At 38.9% G+C, this 19,610-nt stretch overlaps 1 protein-coding gene across 1 annotated transcript in view; it reads right to left on the reverse strand.

Annotated features, from left to right (window-relative positions):
- The window catches only part of LOC124555898 (unconventional myosin-Vb-like), a 68,079-nt gene that overhangs the window by 15,297 nt on the left and 33,172 nt on the right, over window positions 1-19,610 (reverse strand). Inside the window, exons 6-7 of the mRNA XM_047129957.1 lie at window positions 4,756-4,878; window positions 1,945-2,061 (exon numbers count right to left, since the gene is read on the reverse strand). Coding sequence (XP_046985913.1) covers window positions 1,945-2,061; window positions 4,756-4,878 — 240 coding nt within the window. The remainder of the gene's footprint in view (window positions 1-1,944; window positions 2,062-4,755; window positions 4,879-19,610) is intronic.

The raw sequence follows: 19,610 nt of genomic DNA on the forward strand, positions 1-19,610 counted from the left end.
GATCCCATGTCTGTCACACACAACAAAGATAACCAATAGTTCTCTCATTCCCCCTACTGTGCTGACACTGTAGGCAGTGGTCCAGACATCGTGCTGCTGGGACAATGCACCATCTGGTGCCTATTGGAGACGCCACCAATTCTGGTGCCAATTATAGCCAAGCTTGAGATGGAGGGGCTACTACAATGTAAGGATGGCAGACAGCAAATGGTTGAGGCAAGGTAGCAGGCTGGTGAAGGTTCAGAAAGAGGTGGCTGCCAAAATTAATACTTTATTTCGCACTATTACGTTAGCACTGCATCAGTGCAAGGAGGTGACCATGCCCTCACTTCATGGGAAGAGGGCAGGTGGGCAGCAGGATGACAGCAAGCAATTGGCCAGCTGGCTGCAACCCACTCACACACAGCTATGCTGACACCTGCAGTTGGTGCTTGGCATATGACTGTCACAAGAGCCACAAACAACAGGTGTCAGTGGTGAATGAAGGCGAACAGGAATCTTACAGAGGTAGCCAATGAGTGACCATGCCCAAGTGGCTGCTGCTTGCAGGAACCAATTGCTCCCGGGACAAGAGTCCAGCTGCTGTCCATTGTACAACAATCTGTGCAACTACAGTGACATTATTTTTCTGCCGTGGGATATGCCTCTCCAGTGTGAAAGAGCAATAGATACAGGGCACAATGAAACCTTTAGGCTGACTCAATGCAATAAATTTTATTACCCAGCTGGAATAGTGCCATCCTTTCTACACAAAAAGGGGTAAAGGGGTGGGGTAGATGGGGGTAGGGCGAGAGAAAGGGGGAGGGGGAGGGTGAGGGCGAGGGCGAGAGAAAGGGGGATGGGGAGGGTGAGGGTGAGGGCGAGAGAAAGGGGGAAGGGGAGGGTGAGGGCGAGAGAAAGAGGGAGGGGGAGGGCGAGAGAAAGGGGGAGGTGGAGAGGAAGGGGGAGAGTTGGGCAGATCATGTAACCATTGTGGGGGCATACCCCTCCTACTCAATAGCTGAAGTGCAGGACTAGTTTCTTATGATCTTCCAAGATTCCTGCTGCAACACCTGTGAAGGCAACTTTTTAACTATAGAAGGAGAAACCACTCCGGACCACAGGAGGGCTGCCACTGAAGAGGAGACAGACTTCAAGAATACAGTCTTCAGTGTTATTCAGCAGCAGTTTTTGGTTACATGGATATGCATTTTCAGACTGCTTTTATTTTGCTGATTGCTTTGTTTCATGGTAAATATTTTTTCTTCCCGAAGGCTTATTCTTCCCCTCCCTGCTCCTGTAGAATTCTTACCCATACATATCTATAGGTACTAAGGTGCTGCAAAACTTTTTTTTGTCTTTTGGTAACGATAAACTAGCACTGCGATTTAACAGCTATGGTACTGCAGACACTGTTAGACACCATATCATTCTTTCTAAATGTTGAATATTTATTAGGTACTTACCATCTGCAAAGGGTAAACAGTTAGATGGGATTGAATATGGATATATGGCATTCACAACTAAGTATATTATAAACAAACAATAGTCTAAACCCACATTGCTAACAAAATTTCAGCTGTCATCCTTAGGGAATTGATTGGATGTCGTATCATTCAACCATCTTGCTGATCAGTGATATCACGCACAAAATACTAGATAGTGAGTAATAGTATAGGTCAGGGAGAAACTGTGGGAGATGTCACTGTCAAAACTATCGAGGTGGTCAGTCAGGAATTGGAACACTACTCTCAAAGAGCTCTCCAGGACTAATTAATTTTTATTGGACTACAAAAACATCATACTGCTGAGAGGAATTAAAATGAAGAAGGCTAATTGTGGTACCTTTGTCAGTGTAGAAAATGCAACACATTACATAGTTTATAGACGTCTAACAATTTCTCTAAAAGGTCCAGTAGTTATGAAACATTGCAAGAGCAGCAATTTGCTCTCATTTCTCCATACCTGTTTCTGAGGTTCACTTCTTTCCAGGAGTTTGGCCTGTATTCTACAAATAAAGCTGACAGGAACACATTCTTCAGATTCATCAATGGTTGTATACAGATTGAGTATTTTGATTATCTGAAAAACATGTGTAGCAGTTAGAACCATACAAAATAAAATGCAGTAATAACTACAGCAGAAATATTCATTAAATTAATAGCTGTACTACTACTACTGCTGCAACATTACATTTGTAAGGATGTCAACTTTCTCCTAACTTCAGTATCTGATAAAATGGAGACAGACAAAACTGTTCCTCAAAGAAGAATTTCAGAAGGAAGAATTAATTGTACATACAAATCGTACATAATTCAGAGACAACAGCTGATACTCATTAAGACTTCAAGCACATAAAATTCTGATGATATTCTGTCTGCAAGTATCATGTCACCATATCTGACATAACAAATGCAAACAGATTTGTGTTCTGACACTGACAATGGCAGATATCGTTAGCCATGAAAGCCCCATGCCTTTCTCGCATTTACTAATATAGATGAATGCCTGCAGTGTTGTGTATGCCATGAAGTATTTAATTTTGCCAATATGTATACCATACAACATGACTGTACGAAGACATCCTGAAAAGCAATGCCTCTGAATTTTCTACATGAAAACTCTAAGATTCTTAAATAAAACAAATATTCTTAGCAGTCTGTATCTCTATTCTCAGTATAGTCATCCTGGTAACACATTTCTCCCCGAGACGACAATTTCTTGGTACAGTCATTGCAGAATATTTGACCTGGTTGATGGACTCAGAACCTCACCTCGGCTTGTACCTCTTTTTCATTGTCAAAGTAACATATTTGAAGGTGTTCTTTAAGTTTTGGAAAAATGAAAACTTGATTGTGCCAAGTTGGAATTGTATGGAGGATGATGATGACAGTGAACCAAAGGTGGACGATTGTTTCAGATGTCACAATGCTAATTTGTGATGTACCTTTGTCATCCTAAAGGAGCAGCATGTGTGGACAAACTCTTCTAACCCAGAATCTGATTTTAATATGCTGTTTCTAATCCAGTGACATAATTACATTACTCACCACCATGTTACATCCTACAATTCAGAGACCTCTCATGGCAGAGGGCTGCAAATGTATAGAAATGAAGAATAAATATGTAGAATGTTAATAACATGTGCTTTATTTAAAATGCATTAAGAATTTATGTATAAAAAACTTGGAGGCATAACTTTTCAGCGCACCCTTGTACATGCTCCCACGCAGGGCATTAGGAGCAGATAGAGGGCAAAATACTCAGAGATCTAACAGACTTAAAAGAAAAATATCAAGAGGGTTACATCTGAAAAAAAATAATTTATTGTAGCAGTAAGTCTGGTAGCAGATGCATAATATTTGTCTCTAAAGGAGTTGCAGAGAATTTAAGGAGTTTCCGTTCCCAACAAATTGCAACTCACTGGAACTTGGACATGGCAACCATGGCAGGAGAAAGATATGGATGCAAAGTATGAGGACATACCTAACCACACCACAGTTAGCTTGATTGGTAACTTCTTGTTAATTACTTTCACATTTGTGAGCAAGCTTTTCCTTTTGCCAAAGTGATAGGGAAAGAAGTGTAATATCTGAAAGATTTAAAATGTTTATCAGAGCTAGCATTCCTAGCAGACATGAAAATACATCTGAACAATTTAAAATGTTACTGCAGTGGATGGAAAATTAAATGGTTGACGTGCAAAACAAAATCTGAATGTTCTTGGAAAACCTATGTTTGAGAAACAAATGAGAAACTGCAATTTAACATTTTTGGGTCACCTGGCTTCTTTAAGATTACTAGTTTTACTGATTACCAAGTCAAGATAAACCAGTTAAGCATGTCTTTAAAAAGGGACTGCAGGAGCTCAATATTTTGGAAATGGAAATTAAATTATTCAACAATCCTTTCCTGGTTTCATTCCATGGTCTGTCACCATTACCAAAGTTAAAATATGTGAATCTAGTATTTCTAACTTCAATGAAAGAAAGATACCACAGCACACTGACTTTGTCCTAGTGGGATTTTTCATTACAGCAAAAATGTTTCACAACCTATACAAAAATATGGTCATGATCATGTGCATGTTTGGGCATATATATACTAATGTGATCACTTTTTTTGTCCATAGCAAGAGTAAAAAGCAAAGAAGGGAGTTTTCTTTATGATGTTACAATGAATCTTCCACAGTAACACTGCAAACACTTTGACTCTCAATATTTCCTCTTAAAATGGAAAAACCTCAAACTTCAGAAGCCTAATGAACATATTACATACTATTAATAGAGTTCCTTATTATTTATTTCCCTTGCTTCCTGCATTTTTTAGTTAATGTAACATTCCAAATTTGTTGTTGGCAATAACATAATGTGCACCATTTATAGTTGTCAGATTACAAGGTGCTGCCGTGCAGGCTAATTCAGTTCCTCACTGACACCAACACTGGTTGGAGCAATCCACAAATTATTACAAGCACATAAGTTGGAACAACCTGTTCTAGCTGCAGAGAATTACATCATCAATTGCTGTATAATATACATATGAAGCACCAAGAAATGCAAATTACTTTAATGAAAAAACTACTGTAGCTCACAAGTCTTTATAAATATGTTTCTTCCTAACCCATATGGTATATAAACCAGTCTTTAACATGAGTGGATGCATTACTATGTAAGAACCATCACAATGGGCAATCTAATCATGTGCAAAATTTAATAAATCAGTTATAACTGACACCAATTTGAAACAATGATACAGTTAATTTTGAATACATACCTGCAACATTGAAAGTTTATCACACATATTGCATACATGCTGAACATCTTCATCCAGCTTACGAGCCTGTAGCAAGTGGGCAGCCTGAATTATGGGCTGTAATGTGATTGGCACATCAGTACACTGGAACAAATGTGATAATTAACCATTTAAAACACTGAATTTTGCTGCATTTAAAATTATTAAGAGAACACCAAGTACTATGTTTTGGTCTGTATTGAACAGCAGAATTGAATAGACATCCACAAAAGAAATCTGAATTCTTCAGTTTACCAAATGTGGGCACTGATATAATCAAGAAATCCACAAAAGAAATCTGAATTCTTCAGTTTACCAAATGTGGGCACTGATATAATCAAAAAATTTAATAAATCAGTTATAACTGACACCAATTTGAAACAATGATACAGTTAATTTTGAATACATACCTGCAACATTGAAAGTTTATCACACATATTGCATACATGCTGAACATCTTCATCCAGCTTACAAGCCTGTAGCAAGTGGGCAGCCTGAATTATGGGCTGTAATGTGGTTGGCACATCAGTACAGTGGAACAAATGTGATAATTAACCATTTAAAACACTGAATTTTGCTGCATTTAAAATTATTAAGAGAACACCAAGTACTATGTTTTGGTCTGTATTGAACAGCAGAATTGAATAGACATCCACAAAAGAAATCTGAATTCTTCAGTTTACCAAATGTGGGCACTGATATAATCAAGACATCCACAAAAGAAATCTGAATTCTTCAGTTTACCAAATGTGGGCACTGGACTTCTGCTGGTGATCATCTGAAGTACTATTTTATGTAAAAACTAGTGGAATACTGGTAAAAAAGATCTATGTAGATTCCCATTTCCTTTCAAATTTTAATGCTCTGTTGATAGTACAGCCAGGAAAGGGAGGAACACTTGTGATAATGTGAAAGGGTCAAAAAAGAAATCAGTGGTGAGGAGTAGAAAATTTAGGACTGGTCCTGTATGAAATTCCATGAACAAACACAGATGAATGATTTTAGTGTCACATGGACATCTTTGATTATTATTCACAAAAAAGGGGAGCACTCAACAACACAAATGTAGAGTTGGGTTCCTACAAATGATAGCTTTTCTCCTATAAAACTCTATTCCATGCAGGAGCACACAGATCCACTTCACTGCATTATTAAATCACTTAACTCAGTCACAAATGGGAAACTGGGATGGCTGGTGCAGTTATTCCTACTCACTGAAATGAATGGCTACAGATGACAGTGATAGACCACCAATATGATAGAAATATCAATAAACTGCCAAAACAATACTGATATTCATACATTGCTACTGTACCACTGATATTTTTCTCACTATACTGGCCTTTCATAATTATATTTGATACACATTTTTACTGGATACTGAATTAAATAATCACTGTTTTTCAGGTATCCCTGTTAGAGGGACTCTGTAAAATGAAGACTCATTAAGTACTGTTAATACCAGATTAATATGACACATAATAAAGAAGATTAGAGATTGTTACATTCATAAAATGACCAGTAAATATCAATGTGCAAAGCATGGTGTGCTCTGAAACATTTGTGCTTGCATCAGTGTTGTACTCTGTTGTTGGATCTTTCTTAATCTGTGTTACAGAGCAGACAAACTTTCAATCTCCATGTCCTTTGGTGGGGTGCAGACGTCCAACAATGTCACCTACTCATACTTTCACTGCCCTTCAACCACTTTCCATGGATACTGAGAACAGTAGCACACAAAGAGCTAACCAACTTAGGTTTCAAGTCATGATAACTGCCATTTGTAGTAGTAGTATTAGTAGTAGTAGTAGCAGCAGCAGCAGCAGCAGCAGCAGATTTATTCATCCGTAGATCTCTTATTACAAGGATATTGGACATGTAAAAGTATTTACAAGTTTAGAACAATTTAAAATAAGCTAATTAGTAGACACACACATTTCCAGACTTCTAGTTAGAGACAACCATTAGATTTACTCCTGGTAAAAATAAATTGTTAAATAATGTAATGCCACACTGTTCAGTCACATCTCACTATCAGTCACTGCACATGGGCCGTTTTCTGTACCGCAACTTCCCATTTGCTATCCTGAAAAACTGAATCAGCATTCCTCCATAAAGAGCGAGATATTGAGCTCAGAAAGAGGAAGAGACATTACTATTGTGCCATGCATAGCTTGGGGATAAGTATTTCTAGAAAGGAAAAGAGAAGGAAAAAACTAAGTGAAGGTGTTATGTGGAATGTGGAATGTTGTATGTTTTATCATCATCATCAGCATCATCATCATCATCATCATCATTTATTTATTTATTTATTTGTATAACTTTTTTTTATCAAACCCCTACTCTGTTTTAGCTAAGTAATCCTTCAATGTATAAAATATATTGTATAACAGGCACTTTTAGCTGTCTTTTTAAAGAAGTGTATATCTGCAATTTCTTTAATCTCTTTTGGTAATTTATTGTACAGTTTTATTCCTTGGTAGAAAGTGCTGTTTTGAGTTTTATGTTTCTTTTCTTGGTAAATGTAAGTTGAGTCTATCTCTTGTTGCATGGCCATGGACAGGGCTGTTTGTGCAGTAATTATGAATGTTATTTTTGATGTGTACAATTGACTGGTAAATGAATTCACAAGGAGCAGTTAAAATCCACAGTATTATGAACAGAACTTTACAAGTTTGAAAATTGTGTTCATATTTTGTGCATTTGTTCCCCAAAAAAGAATACCATAGCTAATCATTGAGTGTACATATGAATAATATGTAACTAAATGACACTGCATGTTACACACTGATGATAGGATTCTAAGGGCTGATGACATTCTGTTTGCAAGTACCTTTGTGTGTTCACACCACTTCAACTGAGAATCAATAGTCATTCCTAAAAATTTTGCATTTATTACACAGTCTATAGAGGTAAAATCTACATTTAACATGGTCATTTTTCCTCTTCAAACTGAAATTCATGGCATTAGTTTTCTTCATGTTAAATGTCACTTTATTGCTTATTGACCAATCACAAACTTCCTTGAGAGTTTCATTTGCTTTCTTGGCAAGGAGTTCACTTGTTTTCTCCACGACTATAATATTGCTGTCATCAGCGAAGACCATTTTTTCACCACGAGTAACACAAGTGGGAAAGTCATTGATGTGCTACCTTGTGGAACCACTATATTAGTGTATTTTGGTTCTGATAAGAGTTTTACTAAATGTTTAGTTCTATTTGAAGTATGTGTTCTCTATTCTTTGTGCCCTACCTGCTTCATATGATGGAAACCAGTCATTAGCTACTCCTCTTATTCCTAATGCTTCTAATTTATTTAATAGAATCTTGTGGTTGACTGTATCAAACGCCTTAGAAAGATCCAAAAATATGCCTGTGACATACTCATCTTTATCAAGAGCATCAAGTACAACTTTTGTGAATTCTTCTATCGCTGACTTCGTATTTTTGCCACTTTGTAAACCAAACTGTGATTCGCTTAAAAGATTGTATTTATTCAGGTAATTCATTAATCTGTCTTTCATAATTGCTTCTATTATTTTTGAGAATGCTGACAGCAGGGAAATGGGCTGGTAATTTTCTGTGTCTTCTGCATTATACTGTATTCCTTAAGCAAAGGTACAACTCTTGCCTGCTTTAACTGCTCTGGAAATATCCCTGATGCGAAGGATTCATTTATTATATTTGTTAAGGGGCCTTGTATAATCCCTATGCATTGTTTCAGTACAAACACTGGTACTTTATTTAAGCCTGCTGACAATTTATTTTTTAGTTACTGAACAGTTTTATTAACTTCATTCTCTGTGGTTGGAAAAAACATCATTGTATTTAGTGCAACATTATTTACAGGTGTTATATTTGTTTTGGGGAATTTTTGCTGTAACTTGTTGGCAATACTTGAAAAATGCTCATTTATATAGTTTTCTAAGCGTTGTGGATCATTTATTACCTTATCCCGCTCCCTTCGCAGTATGTTATTCTGCATTTGTTTGCCTCTCTCCATTTCCTTTTTTTATAACATCCAAGACTGTTTTGCTTTTATTCTCTGCATTATATATTATTTTATCATTAAATGACTTTTCTGCAGAAATCAGCACATTCCTGTAGGATCTTTTTGTATCTATGATAGAAATTTAAGAATTCTGGATCATTGCAAATCTTTTTGTTGGAACTGAGTTGTTTAAGTGTTTGGGAGGACTTCCTAATACCTGCTGTTATCCATCTGTTTTTGTGAGATGTTCATACAGACATGTCTACTTTTGGAAATGCCTTTTCAAAGTTAAATTCAAACAATGTGGAGAATTTAGAGAATTTCATATTCACATTGGTTTCCTTCTGATAGATGTCATTTGTAGACTTGGAGTTTAGGGAATGATTTGATGCCTGATTTTATTACTGTTATTTGACAGAGATTGTCTGATAGTTTGAGATCTTTTACAGCTAAATCACATTTTTCCCTGTCCATATTTGTGGCCACATGGTCAATTACTGATGCAGTCATTGTAGTAACCCTTGTTGCACTATTGACCAATAGGGACATGCCAAAACTTTGAAGGATGTTTATGAAGGTGCTGCTGGATTCATCTATGATATTAGTGTTTATGTTAATGTCCCCACACAGAATTACGTTGACCTTTGCACTTCAGACTACTTCTAGAACTTCTGTTAATTTATTGAAAAAAATGTCCACACTACTACTGGGAGATCTATACTCACACAAAAGGATTAATTTCTTGGTGATATCAAGCCCTGTTAATTCAGTAGCTGATATTTCAAAGTGTTTGTCTTCACTTACTGTACTGAGGTCATGTCTTCATTTGAACTGTATTCCTTTTCTAATATAAATGCATGATCCTCCACCTCTTGAAGTAGTTGCCATTTCATACAGTGATAATACTACATATTCGATTTCTATGTTTCTACACCAGTGCTCAGTAATACAAACTACTGTGCAGTTCAAAGATTGGAGCTCAACTTCTAATAGTTGTATTTTAATTTTTATTGATTGCATGTTTTGATGGAGGATTGTTAAGTCTGTGAAATGCCCCATGTTACTCTTTCCAATGGTTTATTTTTCTTTGCGACATCTGGTACGTGTGAAATTTGAAGTGTTAAAATATGTCTTGTGAGTGATTGTTTCAGTATTTTTTAAACTGCTCGAGATAATCTCTATGAGGGGAACCTGGTGTCTGGATTTATCCTAAAAAAGACCTACTTTTCCTACCTATGACATCAGTTATTTGACCATGTGTTGCCCAAGATCCACTCCCTATACTTTCATGAATCAGCTGTATCAATCTTCCCTTCCCAGTCCTGTTTAGGTGCAGGCCATGCCTAGTGAAACCCCATCTGTTGATAATCCCGATGGGCAGCAGAGAAACATGAGCAAAGTTGGTTGTCCTCAGAGCCATCCTTAACCCCACATTGATTCACCTCACAGCTCCATCAAGGTGTGGTTGATCATGAAGCAGGAACAGCTCAACAAAGTGTACGTTGGTGCCATGAGTCAGGGAAGCTATCTTGTCCATGTCACCACCTATGTCATATGCCCCATCCCTGTCCAAACTGTTTCCCATCCCACCCACTATCACTACATGGTCCTCTTCTGTGAAGTCCCTACATAAAGACCCTAGGTCCTCTATCAAATGACTTAGCCCTGCATTTGGATTGAAGATACTGGTGGCCTGGTACGCTGCCCCGAAACTTTCCTTTAGCTGAGGACCTACACCTCAACCATGGCTACTACCTAGCAGCAGCACTTTCTTCTTCCTAACACTTTGTACATTCCTAGGCTTCTTGGCCATGGTTGAAGTGTGCTGCATATTTCCTGCTCCTCATTCTACCTGAGGCACTTCTCCATGTAACTCTGGTAGTGGTAGATGCCTGTTTTTGCTGTTGACGATAAAACTGTCAGATCATGTTCTCTTTCTTCCTATCCTCCTACCAGCTGCCACTTCCCATCCACCCTCATCCCCCTATTTCCCTTGATCCTTATGAATTCCTTCCTTGCTCCCTCTGACTGTGTCTGAAGGGCATAGATTTTCCTTTCCTGTTCCCCAATCAAAATGTTCCTACTGCATACTCTGCAGTTCCAGGAGAGAGCCTCTTCTGTTCTCCCAAAATTCTCCCCATTTCTATGTTTGCTGTTTATTGTACATGAATAAACAAACATTGTTCTTTGGGCCACACTATTGTTTATGTCTAACATTATGACACAATTGGTGTTGAGTGTGATGTTCACTTCATCATGCTCAGTGTATTTGGTTTTTCTGTCAGTTCTCATGTCCATGCAAGCAGTGCTGAAATCTCTCCTTTAGGAAAAGGAGGCCCTTTCAGTTGCTACCACAAATTTGTCAGCCACACTGACTGTGTAGATAGGCTTCTATGTTGTCAGCATAACCACTACCCTTTCCCCATTATGGTGTTGGGTCTGAAGACAATTGGCTTATGAGAAGTGGCTTAGGTAACACCACTTTGTTTTTGGTGTCACCAGTGCAATCATGCTTAAGGCTTTGTTCACTTCTTGGATTTTCCCTCAAATTTACTATTTGTTGTTCCATCTTGTCCCACTCCAGGAACCATCATCACTTTCATTTGATGAAACGTGTAAGTGTGTAATTTCTCCAGTTATCACCAAAAGTGCATGCATGTAATTGCAGCACATGCTGAGTTCTATTGTTGACATAAATAGCCCCATCAGTCCTACGGCCTCAGTTGCAAATATCAGTTTGTTACTGATGCTTGTCAGGATTCACATGCTGAGTCTATGGTCTGTGTTGCCACCATTCGATTGGCTCCAGAAAGGAGGGGCATCAACACAGACTACAGTCTGATAATCTATTTTTGGCTGAAGTGTTGAATATTAGTCAATCTTTTGAGGCATCTCATGCTGTTGGTGATTAGACTGAGGCTTAGTATGATGTCACCACAGCAACTTCTGTTCCTGGTTGTTTGACATCAGTTAGTTCTTGGGGGAAGAAGGAGGGGAGGGTGGAGTATACCAATCAGATTCCTTTCAGAGTATGCGCTTTTCTTAGCAATTGTATACAACCACTCACTTGACGAAAGGTCTGTTCCTAAAGACTGGAAATAAGCACAGGTCACACCAATATTCAAGAAAGGAAATAGGAGTAACCCACTGAACTACAGACCCATATCATTGACCTCAATTTGCAGTAGGATTTTGGAGCATGTACTGTACTCTAACATTATGAATCACCTTTAAGAAAATGACTTATTGATACATAACCAACACGGATTCAGAAAATATTTTTCTTGTGCAATGCAGCTAGCTCTTTATTCCCATGAAGTAATGAGGGCTGTTGACAAGGTATCTCAGATCGATTCCATATTCCTAGATTTCCACAAGGCTTTTGATAGTGTTCCTCACAAGTGACTATTAATCAAATTGCGTGCATATGGAGTATTGTCTCAGTGGTGTGACTGGATTCACGATTTACTCTCAAAGAGGTCACAGTTCGTAGTGATGGACAGTAAATCATCAAGTAGAACAGACGTTATATCTGGTGTTCCACAAGGTAGTGTCATAGGCCCTCTGCTGTCCCTGATGTACATAAATTATCTAGGTGATAATCTGAGCAGCCCCCTTAGACTGTTTGCAGATGATGCTGTAATTTACTGTCTATTAAAATCATCAGACGATCAATTCCAATTACAAAATGATCTAGAGAGAATTTCTGTATGGTGGAAAAAGTGGCAATTGGCACCAAACAAAGAAAATTGTGAGGTCATCCACATGGGTACTAAAAGAAATCCAATAAACTTTGGGTATATGATAAATCGCACAAATCTAAAGCCTGTCAATTCAACTAAATACCTAGGAATTACAAGTATGAGTAACTTAAATTGGAAAGACCACATAGATAATATTTTTGGGGAAGGCGAAACAAAGACTGCGCTTTGTTGGCAGAATACTTAGAAGATACGACAAACCAACTAAAGAGACAGCCTACATTACACTTGTTCATCCTCTGCTGGAATATTGCTGTGCAGTGTGGGATCCTTACCACGTGGCATTGACGGAGGACATAGAAAAAGTGCAGGAAAGGGCAGCTTGTTTCGTGTTATTGCATAATAGGGGTGAGAGTGTCACCTGACATGATACGTGAGTTGGGGTGGCAGTCACTGAAACAAAGGCAGTTTTCTTTATGGCAAGATCTATTTATGAAAGTTCAATCACCAACTTTCTCTTACGAATGCGAAAATATTTTGTTGACAACCACCTATGTAGAGAGGAATGATCATCATAATAAAATAAGAGCTCGAATGGAAAGATTTAGGTGTTCTTGTTTCTGATGCACCCTTTGAGAGTGGAATGGTAGAAAAGTAGTATGAAAATGGTTCGATGAACCCTCTGCCAGGCACTTAAGTGTGAATTGCATAGTAACCATGTAGATGTAGATGGCAAGTTGCCCAGTGCCTAGGGCACATAGCCTTGACATGCTACATGAAACAGTGTGGGAAAGATGGGTGAGGTGGTTGGTTGTCATTTGTCACTGTCGATGAGGGTGCAGACGCTGCGTGCACTGTATATAATATTTTGCATGCATCATTCCAAGCCCTCTTCTGCAGGTGTTAATTGTGTGTCTCCAATGCTTATGACTTTTAACAAACTGTTTATTGAAGTGTGAGTAATAGACAAAGAGTTCAGGCAACAAGTGGACACACATACGCAGCTCTGACATTGCTAAACTTGTGAACCTATGTTAATTTGGTATGTTTGGCATTGTGTCTGTGTACTTAACATCTGGCGAGTTACAACTGAACAACGTATTCCAGCTTTGGGGCAATTTACAGCTTGCACTGTGTATAAATCTGTGGTTCATTCCTTAACTCTTCTGGTAGTGGATGATGCTGGTGCCAACAATTTATTTAGTCTGGATGCTTTCCATGTTTCTGGTTTTTTATTGCAGGTGCAGTGCACCTTGCTTCTGATGAGGTCCCTTTAGCAGCAGTCAGATTCGCAGATTCTGAGTTCACATTTTTTTATGTTTTAGGTTGTGCCACTAATTTTGCAGCCCACATTACCTTGAAACCTACTGTGCAGCCACATTTTTACATGTGTGCCCTATTCCTGTAGCTTCGAACAAACAAATGAAATCAGAATTGTATAGGCTGATGATTTTGGGGTCTTACAGCCTATTACAACAAATATGTGGCCTACCCTAACTGTCTGCTAAAAAATCAAATGGTGAATAGCGCCTCTGCAGTGACTATAAAGTTTCCGATAACACTCACACTATTATTGACACTCACCCTTTGCCCCATCAGGATGAGTTGTTGGTCAGACTTATAGGAGGCTAGTTATTTGCTAAAACTGAATTATCTGTAACCTATTTACAGGTTGCATTGGATGAGGATCCAAAAAGGCTCCTTGTGACTGGGATGCCCTTTGGGATATACCAAAATCAGTGCCTCCCATTTGGTGTGGCTGGCACACCTGTGATTTTTCAGCATTTTTGGAACAATTGATGATGTCTGTTCTGGCATGCATCAACTATCCTGATGATATTGTCATGATGGGTGCATCCAAGGAAGAGCATTTATGCAACTTATGCTACTTGGTCACGGCCTTACATACTGCACCCATCAATTGTGTATTTGGGGTTTGAGTTCTCTCAGGATAACATAAAGCAGGGTTGATCAAGATTTCAGCTCCCAGGCCATGCCCAGACACGAGGGCCAAAGTGCTCAGCCTCCCTTCATGTTTCCCCTATTGCCATGATACACTGTCTCAGTGCAAGGTGGGATAAGAGGGGAAAACGGAACACACCTCATTTAAATGGCAGTGCAAGCACACTGCATACTACGTGGTTTTATATTTCACATTTACCAACAACATAGCTAACAAAAAAACAAATTTTCGGTATTATTTAATTATTTTTGGCTCATTGAAGACATAATTTTTATCTGGTAGCAACTGTTGGTATATGGACAGATGCAGACAATTTCACAGTTTTGCACTCAAGTTGCCACATAATTGTGATTTATTTAGTTTCATAGTCAAAAAAATGTTTTCCACACAAATATGATGATTGAAGCATTGTAGCACTTTTGTAATCTCATTATGATGACTTTGAAACTCTACCTGGTGAAATATAGACATTCTGGTCAGTTTTAATGCAGAAAGATTTGTAATGAAAACTAGAATTACAAGGCAGTTCAATCAATTGCATCTGTATAAGATTAGGGGCACTTTCAACTGAAACAAAGGGTCTAAGAAATAGATGTACAATTGACAGTGTCCTCAAAATCTTTATAAAACTATCCTTGTAATTCTTGCAAGGCCACAATGGATTCCTCAAACCTTGTATTTTCTTCAATGCTAGTCAGCTTATGGAACTGGACTGTCTTTGCCAGAATGTATCCCTTCTACAACATGATTTTCTTTTCAAATGCATCCACATAAAATCAGAAAGAAGTGTGGATAGTGTGCAGTCGAGTCTACTTCAAATGCAAAGTCTGTACTCCATTGTGGATGTTCAAATTTTCATTCCTGCTCTCCTTTTTCCTTCATAAATTCAATAATAGTGACTTTTAAGTCAAGAAATCATTCCAGGCATGCCCCTTGACTTAATGAATGTACTTTCAGTAATATATGAAATCTCTGCACCCTTTGTTCAGGCCGGCCGAGGTGGCCGTGTGGTTCTAGGCGCTGCAGTTCGGAACCGCGGGACTGCTACGGTCGCAGGTTCAAATCCTGCCTCAGGCATGGATGTGTGTGATGTCCTTAGGTTAGTTAGGTTTAAGTAGTTCTACGTTCTAGGGGACTGATGACCTAAGATGTTAAGTCCCATAGTGCTCAGAGCCATTTGCACCCTTTGTTCGGTTCTATTGAAATCTATTGCAACTGACAATGGAATAATGTGTGTGACTTCAGAAATTTTACTGGTCATACCAGCAATTTCTTTAGGCACTCCTGGCCTGCAAATGCTATTTGACTTACAGAACAATGAATCCCATCTGTATCATCACAGTTTTTTGCTCTTTCATTGTCAACTAAACCTTCAAATTCTTGTTGCATAGTATTGTAATTTCATTTCATAGCAAATATACAGTACCTGTCACTTATGCGAACAGAGAATTCTCATCCCTCTCTTCTGTCATTCCTATTCACTTTAAAGGATTGCAGTGATGGATTGCTAGACTGCCTCTTTTTGTAAAACAACCAGTGGACCTTTGAACATCCTTCCATACCATCAACAAACAGCAAAGGTTAAACAGCACTGACAGTGCAATTCTGCCAAACTCAGAACTGAAAAATGCTGCACCACACTAGTAAATGAAATGTCACAACATTCCCTGTATGTCCAAGGAGGACTGAGCAAAGCCAAGTGACAGGCTGGGCCTTGTCCTGCCCGCAGTCCACACCCGTTGCATGCGTGAAATTTGGCACAATGTGGCTGGCCCTGTTGTAAAGCCTTCATGTCATCATGTTGCTGTCACAGCTCTTTGCCTCACCCTTCCAATGTCAAAGAACACCCAACTGCTTTTAGGGAAAATTGCTTACTACCATAAATTCATTCTGGCTGTGCCCACAGCGGACCATCCCCTCCACAAATTTCACCACAAGGACATTTCTTTTCACTGAACATCGGCCTGGCAGCATGCATTAATGCTTCTGAAATGTATGCTGCATTCTTCTCCTGGCATCCTGGCCACCAAATGGTCTTGGCTACAGGCTCCTCTAAGTATGGCCTGATGGTCGTGAGGATGGTTCTTAATGTCTGATAGTTGACATGTCAAAAATGCTCAATTCCACTCAGCAGCACTACTGCCTAGTTGAGGAGGAGGCATTGCTATCATCTATACCCTCAAAAAGTTTGATGTATTCTTGTATGGATCTAAGTTCCACCTCATTACTTACCACAAGCCCATGGTTCTGTTGTTTAGTCCTTCTGCTTTGTACTTTGACAAAGCAGCAGATTGCCTCCAGTGTGGGGCCTTGTTTCTGTCTCACTACAACTATGAAATACATTTTTGGCCTACTGCACAGCATGTCAATGTCAATGCACTGTCCCTGATTCTGACAGGGCCATACCCTACTTTTGATCAGGAAGAGTGCCTTTGTTTTCATTTAGATGTTGAGGCATAATGTATAGTGGAAGGGTTTCCTATTGCAGGCTTCTGGATTGCAGCTGCTGTTGCTGTCAACCTGACTTTGCACCAAGTTGTTCAACTTGGTTGGCCAGACAGGTCTTTGGGCAGGACTTCTGATTTTTTATGTAGCTATTCTGTCCTTTGTCACCACCTTCCAGTGTGTAATGGTGGTTTTCTCTTAGCAAATGATGGGCTGTCATCCAGGGTTGTGATTTCAGTGGCTGTAGAGTATGGTGTGCTTCAGTTCCTACAGCTGGGAAAGTGGAGGGCTCTTTTATACCAAGTCACTGACCCATCGACACATCTTCTGGCCTGGCATTGACGAAGACATTGTGCGTCTTGTCACGGCCTGCTGTCAGTGTGCAACCCATCAGGTGGTAAAGCTCTCTTCCTGGCCTAGGTGGTTAGTGACTTCAGCATTGGTGCAGTTCTGCCACTCTGAGGACCCAGATGTCTAGATGCTACCAACACCATTCTCACCGGCCCTCACTTATGGCACTTTGCAAGAGGTGGCCACTGCACATGTCAGGGGCCATGTCACTTCCACCTTTACTCATCAGTTCCAGGCCAGAATCTCCTCCCACATCCACCAGCATCTCCGATGCCCACCACATAGGTCATGGTTGTGTCATCATTTGCCCCAATTCCGTCATCAGATGAAAGCCCTTTTGGTAAGGGGGAGGGGTGCTATAATCCTGTACATATGGATATGATCCATGTTACCAGGTTACCAGTGCACTACACTCATGCTCTACCAATGGCATCTGTGCGAGATGGCCACCAGAGGCTGCCCGTAATTTGGGCATATGGTATGGCACATGGTGCATCTGCTGGAGATCTCCTCCATATAAGGACAGCACAGCAGGTGCTCATCCTCAGATTATGTTCTACTGTTTATTGTACCATTTGTGTGTTTGCTGTTTACTTGTATGTGGATAAACTAACTTTGTTCTTTGTGGCAGCACAACAGACAGGTAACAGCCAATCATCACAACTGTAGATAGAATGATATGGCATCTACACAATATTATTGAAACACATATGAAGATATATAAAATGATGAGACAGAGTGTCATTGTATGGTAACTGTTATATTTGACAAAAAAGATTGATGAAATTGATTTTAATGTTCTAATCTAACATCTGCATAAATGAACCTTAATTTGAAATGAGAATGAAAACTGTTTTGTCATTCAAAACTAAGGTGGTATTCTATATCATACGTTTATTGATTTAAACTATCCATTTACCTTTTTTCTTAAAGTCATGTAAAATGTTGCAGCACACATCTTAATGCATTATTTTCTTTTAAGAGATGTTGTGCAAGGTTGAACCCATCTTCCATAGTGTCCATCTTCTCTGGTGTTCTGACAACCTAACTGCCACAGATCTGCTTGACTGACCACTTATACTTTTCCAATATGTTTGCAGTTGATTTTGTACACACTGATCTGCTCTTAATATTTCATTGTGTCTTTAATTTAAAATAATGATTAAGTTATGGATATTGTTTGAAAATCAGATTTGGGTAATGGAACCAGTGAGAGGTGACACACCAAAGGAACTGAAAGCTGCTTACTTGTGACTGGATGGTACCATCCTGCACAGGTCACAGTAGAAGTAGCTGTTTTTCTGTAAGTGATAAGTAGACCTTTAATTGTGTTAATGGGAGATCCTTCTATGAAACATTTGCCAGATCACAATTAGAAAGTGCTGCTGCCAATAGTGATGCTATTTTGTGTGGTAAAATTAATACAATTATCAAGTTCAAGAGGAAACTTGTGTCTAGCGATGTTATCACTAACAAAGTCAAAAAATAAAAATGATTAAATAATTCTAAATTTCACAATCTGTATGAAGATCCAACTGCAGCTTCTAACAACCAAGAGGAACAAAACACTATAAAATCATGTGAAAATTTCGGTTCAGAAACCAGCAGCTGGACACTTGTAAATATGACTCCAATGGCTCCTAGATGTTTTGGTTTACCTATGTTACATACGTATGACAGCCAGTAGTGTCCAGTTTCTCTGCTTCTTGTTGATTACTATGGAAGAAACTAGATTACATCACAACAAGAAAACAAAACTTAATCTAATATTTGGCATCAGAAATTCCTCAGCTCTTGTAGCTAAAATTCAAACAATATTGGCTTTAACTACACTGCCTGACAAAAAAGTCACTTAATAGCCATGGTCAGATATCAATTTACTTTCATATACATATGCACGATTGTTAAGTAAGTAATGATTAGAGTTGCAGGTAGTCCATTACTGTTGTTTGAGTTAATTGTTGTTACCAAGCCTGGTAGGATATATAAGGAGCATGGACAGTGTAAGATGTTGAATGATCACTGTGAAGAACATGGAGGTGCCACATACTCTTTTTAGACAGTGTTATCAGCACCTGACAGAGTTTGAAAGGGGCCTCATTGTGGGTCTTCAATTGGCTGCCTCATCAGATTGTGCAATATCCAGATCTGATGGCATTTGTATGTGACAGTGACTATGTTTGACTGTATGGGAGTGTGAGGGCTCATATACTTATTGTTAATGTTTCGGTGAACTGCACCTAACCACCGCATAGAGGGACTGTCATAGTTTGCACTAACAACACTGTAACCCCTTCTGACTTACATCTGCCTTCCGAGAACAAATAATGAACTCTTGCTACATTCTGTGTCATTCCATACCATTGGTCAGAAACCGGCAGCAGTT

The sequence above is a fragment of the Schistocerca americana genome, chromosome X, assembly GCF_021461395.2.
Source record: "Schistocerca americana isolate TAMUIC-IGC-003095 chromosome X, iqSchAmer2.1, whole genome shotgun sequence".
NCBI lineage: Eukaryota > Metazoa > Arthropoda > Insecta > Orthoptera > Acrididae > Schistocerca > Schistocerca americana.